A 12,527-nucleotide genomic window follows, 5' to 3' on the forward strand; every position below is an offset into this window, starting at 1 on the left:
GCTGATCATATTGGTGCACGGATGTACTATCCTGGTGCACGGCGTGTGGTGCACGGACCACCCTATACATATTCGGCAAATCCAAAGTTCAACCCCACATTCTTGCGTCTCCTCTCGTTTTCGGATTCAAACCATCCGAAAGGGGCATTATCATCGCACCTTCCATATCGGGTAGTGCGGGGCAGATATCCACGCCGATTGCGGAATTCAGATCCGCCGGGATCACCCCACGTCATCGCAACTCCTAAATTGGCATTTCCGCAATAGGCCCGTTGCCCAGAATAGTATCTCCCAAAATAGTATCGCGCCCAGAACCGACCGCATGATTCCGAATCGCGCAAGGCACACCCCCACGCCTTATAGACCGCCAGCGTTCACGCGCCGCACATGCGACGCGTCAACTGACGTCGCTATATAAGAGCCGCACGCCCGCCACGCCGACGGCCGCACGCCCCCATGTCCCGTTCCGCCCCCCATGCCACGGCGGCCCATGCCCCCCACGTCTCCACGAATTCCTCAGAACAGCCCGCACAAAGCGGCCCCCCAGATCCCGCAAACTGGGAATCAAGGCGTGATCAAGTTTGTGACCGATGTAGAAAATTGAAAAAGAAATGTTATGGTTTGGGACGTCAATGTAATAATTGCCAATTGTCCAACAATCCGTGCACCACAATGGCCACTTTGAAACGCCGGCGGAAACCGAAATTGACCCGGTTAAATCCGGTCGAAGTAGAGAATATTAGATTACGATTGCAAATACAAGAGTTACAGGCTAAATTGGCAAGGCTTACGGCACGTGACGCCCAGCCTGGCGTACAAGATGATTTGTCCAATGGTACCAATAATAATAATAATAATAATAATAATAATAATAATGGTTTGATAGTGGTTGACGCGTCGTGCGACGCGTCAAATCACGTGAAACTTGAGGAGTCGCCCAACCCTATTTCGAATGCTAGCCCTAGTGCAAACCCTAATACAAGTCTCAACCCTAGTGCACACAAAAAACCTCCTCATATACATACATTGGATGCTCATCTTAAATCAGAAATCTTTAAATTGTTACACAATACCAAACAAAATATTATCCTATGTCTTTCCACTTTTATTTCTCAATTGAATTCCATTTTCCCCATTTTAGATGATGAAAAAATCTTCAAAGATCACGTGTACCCTTTTATATCGATTCTTAATTCCATAGATTCAGATGACACAAAGATTGAACAATTGTTTAAGGATCCTGCTAGTATGCCCTATATCATTCAATTGTATCTGATTGTTCTTTTACAAAGAGATGAGATTTCTCCATCATCGGCTCAGGATGAAGATACTTCCACAGACACAAGTGCTAGTAGTTCTAATGACGCACAAGAAAATCCCAATGATTTATACCAACAAATCTCTTTGTATTTTGTTTGGAATTTCCATTCTTTAAATACTCGTGAAGCTTTGAAATGTATCTTGTTGTCACATGTCTATGCACAACAGAATGATGATCAACCTTTACTTCTTGTATTGAATGGTTTGATGGGCTCGTTTTTCACTTTCTTGAAACCTAAAACCATTAAAATTTCTCATTCTCAAGATTACAATTTATTTTTAACCTGTTTTGCATTTGATTTTTTCGCTAATGACCCCTTGCATGATTTGAACTTGGATCTCAATAAGATAAATGGGATGTTTTTAAGAACTCATCGTGCTCCAGATGAATCAGATACCGATACGGTATTGTCCCATTTATTCAATTCTTCACCTTTATTTCGAATCATTCAAATCAAATTTAACATTTTCAAAAATAAATTAACTTTACTTAGTGGGTTGAATGAATTGTTAAGAATCAAATCTCTTTATAATTTGACCGATCATGAATCAGATTATAAAGATGTATATTATAAATTGTATTATTTGGATACGTTAATCACTTTACAACGATTATTAATTATCCATTGGAATTACACTCCATCCAAAGAATCAATGTCCACACCCGATCCTCAATTATTATCATTTTTCAAATCGTTTGATAATTTTATTAAACAATTTGTAAATGTTTGGTACGATTCCATGTTTTATCATATCTTCCCCTATTTCAACCTGGCTAAATTATATCAATCTGCTTTATTCATCTATTGGTACCATTGTTGTTATTTATTAGAAACCACTTCCTCACAGATCAAAACTACTTTTGATGTATTACACAAGATTTTAATCATTTTAAAATCAAAGACAAATAAAAATTCAGATACAAATTTACCACTTTTCATAGAAGTCATTGATTATTTGTTGACAAATAATTTAATGGATTCGAATTTACCACCTGCCACAAATAAATTCAATCATATTTCATCTTTCGTCTCATTCATCATAACAATATCAAGTCACGAATTTATTTCTCAAATCCGTCTTGCATCTTCACTTGATATTAATCATCTTTTATATTCGCCTGATACTCCAATTGCTTCACCTTCTCCGTCATCCTCTTCAAAATCAAAATTACCACCTCCTCCACCGGTATCCAATACAATTCAAAGAGATCGATTATTATTACATAATGCAAACTTGTTAGCATCGTTGAGTAATACCTCTTTATTACCAAACAATCATCCTCAGAATAACGCCATGTCTAATGAAGAGATTACATTCTCTAACATTTTAAATAATAATACGTATTATAATAATGCCAATTATTATAATTCGTTTGTTAATTCGTTTGTCAATCCTTTTACAAATTCTCCACAACAATCAGATTTTGCAAATCAAGATTTTTATAATTATTTGGATCAATCAATGACAGGTGGTCAAATGCCTCCCTGGTTCCCAATTTTAGATCAAAACATGGAAGATCCGAATAATAATAATAATAATAACAACAACACCAACACCAATTTATGAATATTTAAACATATATATAGATACATAGATACATTAGACAATTATATAGCAATATCTCGAAACCCGTTAGTTTAATCAAACATCCTTCTGTTTGAAAAGACGATTGTATAGTAATTTTTCATTGGGTCTATTGGCCCGTTTTTCATATAGCCAATATGAAACGATCCCAATATTAACTGCTAAAAAAGGATCAAGAATTCTAAATCAAAAAAAGTTTAAGTTAGTACAAGCTCATAATCCCATTCATATTCATTTAACTTACCTTCCAAATAAAAATGGTGCACTTTTCATCCCTTAATAATTGATGAATTTCCCTCTTTTTTTTTTTTTGCTTTAAGCTTTGGAATTTTTCCAATCTCGCCTAAATATACTAAAGGCGAAATGGAAAATGAAAAGTGATTAAAAAAAATAACATTTATTACGCGACAATGTTTGTTTTTTTTTTCACTCACCATATGCAAAACTTGACAAGAAAATATGTCTGAACAAACTGTTGAATATAATTTTAAAACTTCCTCCATTGAGAATCCCACTGAAATTGCTCACTTGGTTCCCTGTATAATCCATTTCAATGGGCAATCAGATGAAATTAAAACTAATTTAAAATTCGACCAAGAAGAAGAAAAGAATCATACAAACAAATTTGTCACTTATTTTAGAGGTAGAAAATTAATAGGCCAAGATGTTTTAAAACTTTTAAATGAAAATAACAAAGTGAAAGCCTTTGTTATGGAAGATACAACAAACATTCAAAACAACAAGCAATTCCACGTAGTTTCCACCCTCGATAAAGTTATCAACTATGAAAGAGAAGGCAATGAGGATCGTCTAGATATGGAAATGTCTAAACTTCGAGAATTCATCGATGTGACCAACTTGATTCATTCTTAAATTGATTTTAATAACGTCAACTAATATCACTATGGCAATAAAGCATCATTTTTCTATATTTTTCCGAAATTTCGGTTGATCGGCCACCAGGAATTTTACTTAAACAATGGTAGTCAAAATTTATTTTCCGGTAAAGTCATGGATTATGCTTAGAGGAAAAAAAATGATTAAATGATTTTCCTCAAGGTATTTTTTTTTTTTTTTTTTGTATAGTCTTTCTTTGAATTTATATTTAATACACAAGAACAAAACACAAATATTTTGATATTCATTTCGAATAAGAAGAACAACTATTTGTACTGTGAATCTATATTTTTTTTTAATTGTTTGAAACTTTTTTTTAAAAAACTAAAAAGATACCGCATAGAATATAAGGGATACACCGGATTGTAAATCCCCCTTTGAAAGTGAATATCTTAAGCACCGTAAATTACTTATTTTATTTAAAAATACGTTAACCTAAATTATTCAACAATGAGTCAAATAGCAAATCATTTAAGAGATAGCTATATGGAACATCATCAGATTCACAACAACAACCATATCTCTGGAGGAGATTCGTTTGATTTGGAAGAAAATGAAAAGGAAAACACAATTACATATTCTTCAAGAGTCCCACCTCCAGAGACTCATGTGATGAAATCCAAAATTAATCAAAATAAAACAAGAATACTTAAATCGTCAATCAATTCGATCTTAGCTCAAAAAGGGGAAAAGGCAAAAATATTATTAAAGACTCCATCGATAGAAAATGAGACTCAACCTAGAGGAGAGGAGAAAAGGGCACCTCACTCTGGGGAGCAAGAGAAAAAAGAAAATGCTGGTAATGGAACTTCTTCTGGTGCTGCCGCTGCTGCTGCCACCACTACTACTGCTGCCGCTGCTTCTGCGCCTTCTAATAAACTTATTAATGATTTACAAAATAATGGTAGAAACTCAATGAACAAATTACAATTTCTTTTCTATCAAATGGTCTTGATAGTTTGTTTCATCTATTACGGTACATTTAGGTATTTCCAATTCAATTTCAACACGACAAAATTGAAATTATTGTCGATTGTCTATAACCCATCACATACCCCACAATTGATTAGACAAGACGTTAATAAACTTTCCAAAATCCCCAAGAGATTGGCGGCTATCTTAGAGATGAAATCTATCGGCGATATCGATGGCGGGATTAATGGGTTACTTAACGACGGCAGTGAGGTGGTTTGTTGGACCATCTCTGCTGGGATCAAACATTTGATTTTGTACGATTACGATGGGGTCTTAAAGAAAAACATCAATCTATTCAGACAAGAGATTCACAACAACTTGACCAACTATTATGGACCAAAGGATCTACCCAAGTATTGTATCAAAATACCACACTTAAATAAATTGTACTATAATAATGTCACAGATGATGAAGGGTTAAAAGACGAAGAGGAAAATAAAAAAGTGTCCATTGAAATCACTTTACTATCTGTAAGAGATGGTAGAGAAACAATAGTGGATTTAACAAAGACTATGAATGAATTATATTTGCACAAGAAATTGCAAGAAAAGGAAATCACCATGGACTTAATTAATAACGAACTGATTCAATTGGTGGGTCATGAACCAGACCTTTTGCTATATTTCGGGCCATCCTTGGATTTACAAGGTTTCCCACCTTGGCATATCAGATTGACTGAATTCTATTGGGAAACAGATAATAACGAGGTCTCGTATCTTGTTTTCATACGAGGATTGAAAGAGTATTCTAATTGTAAGATAAACTTGGGCAAATAAAATGCCATTATATCCTACCTATTTCATTCCCTCCCCTCCCCTCCCCTCCCTCCCCCTTGCATAATCTAGCTATCCATTATTACACTTTATCCCAATACATGTAACTAACATTGCTAAGTATCCCATACATAAATATATACATTCAATACACTTTATTTGCATTAACAAGACGTAAGATTATTATACATATACATATATATATATATATATATATATATATTAATTTCTACTACTACGTTACCCGCTGGTTCCAAATCACGTCGCACGACATTCCGGGTAACGTCGCCTCTGTTTTCCAGCGACGCGGTTTCTTTTCACTCCCACTGTTCCAAGAACTCTCAAAGCACACACAAGCTGTTTCCAAAGACGACTATCAAACAACAACAAACAATAATCAACAATACTCATACTACTCTGGGCGTAATATTGTATTATAGGTACTAGATAAGAATATACACAAGGTACAAGAGGTTCAATTAGAAGGTTTGGTTTGGTGTAACCATCTACATTTTATTTTCAAAAAATAATAAGAAAAACAGCGTAGAATCCCAATTGCAATCTTCGTTTGGTTGTTTGTTTCCATCATTTTTGAACTAAAACAAGGTTAATTATACCAAGTGGTATGTATTATGATTGCTTATCTTCATGGCAAGATAATTTTCATTTGATTTTTCTCTTTTTTTTTATTTTGATTTGTTTTTATTTTATTTATTCATCGATCCCTCTATCCGAAGTGATTTTTATTTTTAATGAGTTTTAATTACTTAATCACTTTTAATTTTTTCACCTTTATATGATTGATACTCTTTCTGAAAATGCTGATGTTACTGTTGTGTTTACACTATTTTATTTTTGTTTTTCCCTCAAGATTCAAGATGGATATATTTTGACTGTGGGTCAATGTCTTTGTTTTACTATTTTTTTTGGTTGTTTCTTCTCGACAATACTACTTATTACCTACTCTGATCGCACTGCCTTATTCAATATCTCATAATTTGCTTGAGAATGTCAGAATACTCCCCTCTTGATCACTGAAATTTTTCATTATATAGGTGAAATATCATTTTTCACTAATATAAGGACACTTCAACTACTTTTTTCGGGCAAAAATTGAAAATGTGAAAATTAAAAAAAAAAAAAATAGATGATAAAAAAGAAATCAGATCGATTTTTCTTTTTATTCCGTTTTAGAATATAAATATTTGTTAGTTGTTTTTTTTTTCAAAGGGGACCTATATAAAAAGAATATTAAGAATTTAATATTAAAAACAAATTTAAAAAAAAAATAAAATAAAATAAATCAAATCAAGCCAAGACACACTGAACCAATTTTACTAACAATTCATAAGAAGTTGAACTTCTAATTGGAGAAAATAAATTTTTATACCCAGAACAAGAAATTTAAAGTACAATAAATTGGATTAAAAACTGTATTAACAAATAAAAATGGGTTTATATGCTTCGAAGTTATTTGGTAACCTCTTTGGTAACAAGGAAATGCGTATCTTGATGGTTGGTCTTGATGGTGCTGGTAAAACTACTGTTTTATATAAACTAAAGTTGGGTGAAGTTATCACAACAATTCCAACCATTGGTTTTAATGTCGAAACTGTTCAATATAAGAATATTTCATTTACTGTTTGGGATGTCGGTGGACAAGACAGAATCAGATCTTTGTGGAGACATTATTATAGAAACACCGAAGGTGTTATCTTCGTTGTCGATTCCAACGATAGATCTCGTATTGGTGAAGCCAGAGAAGTCATGCAAAGAATGTTAAATGAAGATGAATTAAGAAACGCTGTTTGGTTAGTTTTTGCTAACAAACAAGATTTACCAGAAGCCATGTCAGCTGCTGAAATCACCGAAAAATTAGGTTTGCATTCTATTAGAAACCGTCCATGGTTCATTCAATCTACTTGTGCCACTTCAGGTGAAGGTTTATACGAAGGTTTAGAATGGTTAAGTACTAACTTGAAAAATCAATCATAGACTTGATTTGATTTAAATTGAACTTGCTTTTTTTTAATTTCAATTGAATTTGATCCATGATATAATATAATAAAATAACATAAAAAAAAGTTTAAATAAAAATAAAATTTACATTTCATTTGCTCATTTCATTTAAAAAGACAAACATTCTGAAATCCTTTTTTTTTTTTTAAAAAAAAAATTTACTCTTTAAAAAAAATAAAAAAAATTAGCCTCATCCTCAAAATAAATATATATATATATTATTATTACTACCATAATACATGAATTGATGAATCATAAATTTTAAATAAAAAGAAAAAAAATATTATTATCAAAAAATGAAGTAAAGAAATCTGTTTTATTTAATTTTCATTTTTTTCCATCCTTATTTTTTATTTTATTTTATTTTATTTCTTTATAATTCTTCAATTTCATGTATTTCATTATTTTATTTATCTATATATTTATATATATATGTATATGTATTCATACTTATATCTATATAAACATTACCTCTTTATTTGTTGTTTATTGGACTGTATCTTTAATTGAATTTGTTTATTGATATATACAATGTTTCATTATAAATGAAATAAATCTTGTTTGTAATAGTTTCTAAAGTTATGAAATGAAATAAAAGATAAAAAATAAAACAGATTACAAGAAGAGAAAATATACTATAATATTATAAAAGTGAGAATAATAATGATGATAATAATAATGATAATAGTAAAAATAAAAAAAAATAAATTTAAGGCGTTAGAATTAGAATTAAAAAATGAGTTTCGTATTGATGTGTAGAAAATTTTGAATGGGTAATTTTTTCTTTTATTTATTTTCCATTGCATATTAAATTGCACAGTGTATTGCATATTGGATTGCAGTTTGCAATTTGCATATGTTGATTATTTTTTTTTTGATTTATATTTTTTTGAAGTTTTTTAGTTCGTTTTTTATTATTGTTATTTATTAAATAAAATTTTTTTGACATTAATGTAAGAGAAAAGGATGATATTTAATTTCCAAGAATTGAATAAAAAAATTTTTAAATAATGAAATATTTAATTAAACAATTGTTGCATACCGATTCCTTCTTATTTATATGACTGTTGGTTATGACAATATGATTTGCTTTTTTTTTGTTTTGTTTTGTTATATTGAGAGAGGTGAGAAAGATTATAAGAAATAATCTGGAGCCTTCCTTGTTACAATTGGTTCACCTGGTCTTACAGAAGGATCATATTGTAAGAATTGTCTATTATGATTTTCATCGACTTCCATAATGGCAGCTTGGTTCCCACATCTATAACAATAATTTGGAGCACTAAATATTGTCACTACGTTTTGATCATGCGACCATGCATACCCTTCCATTACCAATTGATGGGCTCTTGCAATTAAAGATAAATCATTTGTATGATTAAATTGTTCACTAATATCTTGACCAAATGTAAAACCTGCACCTCTTGGACTTATACCCCATCCGCCTCTATCATCAGGATCAGACCATAATAAGTCACACATTGGACCTTCGTGTGGTACTTCTTGAATTCTATTTAAATCTCTGACTTGATCTACAGTTTCAATCATCGGTGACAGACCACCGTGTAAACAGAATATCTTATTATCTACCAAGGCAGTAATTGGGAAATAATCGAAAAGATCAGTAAACATCTTCCAAACATTAGCACTACCATATTTCCTTAAACATTCATCATAAAACCCATAAACTTGTGTAATTTGTCTTGATTCATGATTACCTCTTAATATTGTAATTCTATTTGGATATCTTACTTTCATACAGACTAATAAAGACACCGTTTCTACTGAATAATAACCTCTATCCACATAATCACCCATGAATAGATAATTTGTATCAGGGCAAGGGCCACCTATTTTAAATAATTCAATCAAATCATGGAATTGACCATGAACATCACCACAAATAGTTACAGGAACATTTACTGGTTGGACATTTTCTTCAAACTGTACTACATCCACCGCCATTTTACAAAGTCTTTCCACATCATCTTCTGAAAGGATTTCACATTTGGTTAGTTTTTCTATCCAAGTATCCAATTGATTTATATTTGAATTATTTAAAACCATGGGTGTTGTTGACTTGTTATCTGCTATCCCAGAAGATCCTGGTTTGAAATCATCACTATAATCGTTTGAGTTTGTAGCTAAAGTGATCGGGTTATTTTGTATATCATCATCATTATTATTATTATTATCATTAGAGGTATTCTGATTATTCATCCCTGAATCCAAGGTGGGAGTTAATTGATCATCATTTGCGTCTTGCATGGGTACATCCATATCAGCATCCATATCCATTATCGATTATGAAGAAAAATATATATATGTGTATATATATGGATAACTTTTTTATTTGATATTTGACTTTTTTTTAAATTATCAATTTGATTGATTATGTTCTTATTTTTCTCTTTTTAACAATTTTAGCTTATTATTAAAAATAGCAAATTCGATATTGAAAAAAAAAAAAATAATAGAAAAAAAGAAATAATATGAAAAATCAAAAAAATGAAAAAGTAATGAAATTTGAAAAAAAATAAAAAGAGAAAATTAATAAGGGGATAGGATATACGATGTTTAAAGTAAGTAGATGAAAAAAAAAATACGTATATATATATAAAGATAATGAGAGAGAGATGGAAAATTTTTTTAATAGCACAATTGAATTCCAAATAGATGAAAGGTTATAGTATTGATTAGAATATGGCTAGTGTTGTTGGAATAGTATATTTTAGGTTGGTTTTTTGACTACTTTGTATAAGTTTATGGGTGTATAAGAATGTGTGTTTTTACTCGTTGACTAATCATACATACATACTAATTGAAAGGTTATTTGTTCTAGTTTCTTTATTTTCTTTTCGATATGGAAGGAAATAAGAAAATGAAAAAAAAAAAAAAAAAGGGTAACAATGAAAAGTTAAAGGGTACGAAGAAAAATCATTGGATGTTGAAGGTAAAGAAATTATGAACGTGGAGGATGTCATGTAAAGAAAAAAAAAATACTTCACAAGTCAATAGGGCAAGGCTAAGATGGAAGCTGTGATGTATATAATAGTAGAATATTTAATGTGGAATAGTCCAGTAATATTATCATTAATATTCGGGATTGTCTTGTGAATGCGTAATGGTACATCTATTAATCAAAAATATACAAGTCCTTATAAATGACAGCGTACTCTTCTCGCAGTAGCAATGTCAGTTGAATATCAAAGTTAAATACATACACTTACAGAAAGTTATGTTTCACGTTGTATGTTACATAGCACGTGATCAGTGTCACCAATAAATGCCCAAAACGTCTACATGATCAAATATCTTCAAAATAATAAAAAAACTCTTGCAAATAAAATCATAAATTGTTAAACTATACAGGAAATCATATATATTCCATACAAAGTATAAAGCATCGTATAACAGTCTTTGAGTCTTAAACAAAAAAAAAAGAATTGGGATGGATACTAGACCTCAACAAGCTCGATTAAACTAGTTTGCTTATTTGGATCTAGCTCTGACCTTCCGTCTCTTTCTCTTTAGTCTTCTGACTCTCTTCTTTCTCCATTTGGCACGCATTTTGTGGCAGATGAAACTTGGCTTCTTCTTTTTAAAGGGTCAAAGAGAATCAATCGATGATCAAATCTCATTCCAACACGTTCTATTTATACTCCACCGAGAATCTTTTTGGCCGAGATTTCCTTCCTTTAGGAGACGAAATTTTTCACATTGGAAATTGATAGTTAAATTTGAGGAAAATTAGAAAAATAAAATTAGGTCTAAATGACGTCACGTGATGCAATCCTGTAATATTGTGAATGGAAACTTTTGAACTACTTTAATTGTGTACAGTCTACTTTTTAATAAGTAGGGTTTCTTGATGGATTGCCTTTTCCAATTCTTTCTTCATCTCAGGTAATTGTAGAAACGATAATAGTTGATCGCGAGAATCTTTATCTTGTAAAAAAATCTCATGAGAAAACTCATTTATTTGTTGTTCTTTAGTATTTATATTCGTTTGGAAATATTTGGAATAATTGTTTATCCCTTTGAATGATACTTGAACATTGGAAGTGCCATTTATTGGATCATTTAATAATGTACCGATATGTTTTGCGCCCAAATATGCTTGGAAATTACAATAGGCACGATATGCTAGATAAAATCCAGGAATGTTGGGTACAATTGGGACCAGCACAATAGGTAAAGTAAATTGGATCCCTAGTATACAATAAAAGATGTACCGTAAATGATATTTTGTGCCTCGTACAATTAACCGGTTCAATTGTTCTTTTACTTGATTAGCATTCATTAATTCATTAGGATAATATATATTAATTGGTGTCACCTTCATGCTATTTTTCAACGATTCTTGTATATATTTGTTATTAGTCATCAATTTTTCTTGCCCCGTATTATATTTGATTCGTTTCAATATATAATTTTCTCTGGGGATACTTCGTAAACTATGTTCTTGCCAGGGTATCTTATCAAGAAAGAAATTCACCCACCTAACTATCTTCTTATTATAGCTCTTGGGTGAATTATTTAGTTTTAACCAATAATTACCGGCCTTGACATTCAACCAATTCTCATATTTAATGATTCGAGATTGTTTATTTTTTACTTCCTCCGTATGTTTAAAATATACAAATGATTTGTCTCTTGTGATGGGTAAAACGATAATCTTGACAGGGTCTTTTAAATATTCTTCGACAGATACAATCGAATTCTTTGCATGTATACTTCTTCTACCAAGAACCCTACCAAATAAAGGTAACATTGCTTAACCGTTCTATGTGAGATTCGTTTACAATTCAAAGAATGGTATATTGTATTGTTTTATATCAAAAATTTAAGTAGCCCGTATGTGGCATTAAAACTATTTTCCTATTTGTTCTCTAATGTTGTTGTTTTTTTTCTTCTCCACATATATTAATGGAACATTCGGTGTTTTTGCCTAT

General features: G+C 31.3%; 7 protein-coding genes across 7 annotated transcripts; 4 read left to right on the top strand and 3 right to left on the bottom strand.

The window, feature by feature from the left end:
• Window positions 1–456: 456 nt before the first annotated feature.
• Window positions 457–2,889, top strand: TBLA0A05860 (Zn(II)2Cys6 transcription factor domain-containing protein; the record flags this gene model as incomplete). The annotated part of the gene is made up of 1 exon (XM_004177850.1): window positions 457–2,889. The coding sequence occupies one exon, from the start codon at window positions 457–459 to the stop codon at window positions 2,887–2,889; it is 2,433 nt and encodes an 810-aa protein (XP_004177898.1).
• A 75-nt stretch (window positions 2,890–2,964) lies between these two features.
• Window positions 2,965–3,180, bottom strand: NCE101 (Nce101p; the record flags this gene model as incomplete). Its single annotated transcript, XM_004177851.1, has 2 exons — window positions 2,965–3,088; window positions 3,152–3,180. 2 exons carry the CDS (start codon window positions 3,178–3,180, stop codon window positions 2,965–2,967), a joined length of 153 nt encoding a protein of 50 aa, XP_004177899.1.
• Window positions 3,181–3,366: 186 nt separating this feature from the next.
• Window positions 3,367–3,780, top strand: TBLA0A05880 (ribonuclease H2 subunit C family protein; the record flags this gene model as incomplete). The annotated part of the gene is made up of 1 exon (XM_004177852.1): window positions 3,367–3,780. One exon carries the CDS (start codon window positions 3,367–3,369, stop codon window positions 3,778–3,780), a length of 414 nt encoding a protein of 137 aa, XP_004177900.1.
• Window positions 3,781–4,254: 474 nt separating this feature from the next.
• On the top strand, window positions 4,255–5,556 carry TBLA0A05890 (uncharacterized protein; the record flags this gene model as incomplete). Its single annotated transcript, XM_004177853.1, has 1 exon — window positions 4,255–5,556. The coding sequence occupies one exon, from the start codon at window positions 4,255–4,257 to the stop codon at window positions 5,554–5,556; it is 1,302 nt and encodes a 433-aa protein (XP_004177901.1).
• A 1,446-nt stretch (window positions 5,557–7,002) lies between these two features.
• Window positions 7,003–7,548, top strand: TBLA0A05900 (uncharacterized protein; the record flags this gene model as incomplete). The annotated part of the gene is made up of 1 exon (XM_004177854.1): window positions 7,003–7,548. One exon carries the CDS (start codon window positions 7,003–7,005, stop codon window positions 7,546–7,548), a length of 546 nt encoding a protein of 181 aa, XP_004177902.1.
• Window positions 7,549–8,706: 1,158 nt separating this feature from the next.
• On the bottom strand, window positions 8,707–9,870 carry TBLA0A05910 (serine/threonine-protein phosphatase; the record flags this gene model as incomplete). Its single annotated transcript, XM_004177855.1, has 1 exon — window positions 8,707–9,870. The coding sequence occupies one exon, from the start codon at window positions 9,868–9,870 to the stop codon at window positions 8,707–8,709; it is 1,164 nt and encodes a 387-aa protein (XP_004177903.1).
• A 1,546-nt stretch (window positions 9,871–11,416) lies between these two features.
• MRX19 (Mrx19p) lies at window positions 11,417–12,346 on the bottom strand (the record flags this gene model as incomplete). Its single annotated transcript, XM_004177856.1, has 1 exon — window positions 11,417–12,346. The coding sequence occupies one exon, from the start codon at window positions 12,344–12,346 to the stop codon at window positions 11,417–11,419; it is 930 nt and encodes a 309-aa protein (XP_004177904.1).
• Between the last annotated feature and the right edge of the window lie 181 nt (window positions 12,347–12,527).

This window comes from Henningerozyma blattae, chromosome 1 (assembly GCF_000315915.1).
Source record: "Henningerozyma blattae CBS 6284 chromosome 1, complete genome".
NCBI classification, from domain to species: domain Eukaryota; kingdom Fungi; phylum Ascomycota; class Saccharomycetes; order Saccharomycetales; family Saccharomycetaceae; genus Henningerozyma; species Henningerozyma blattae.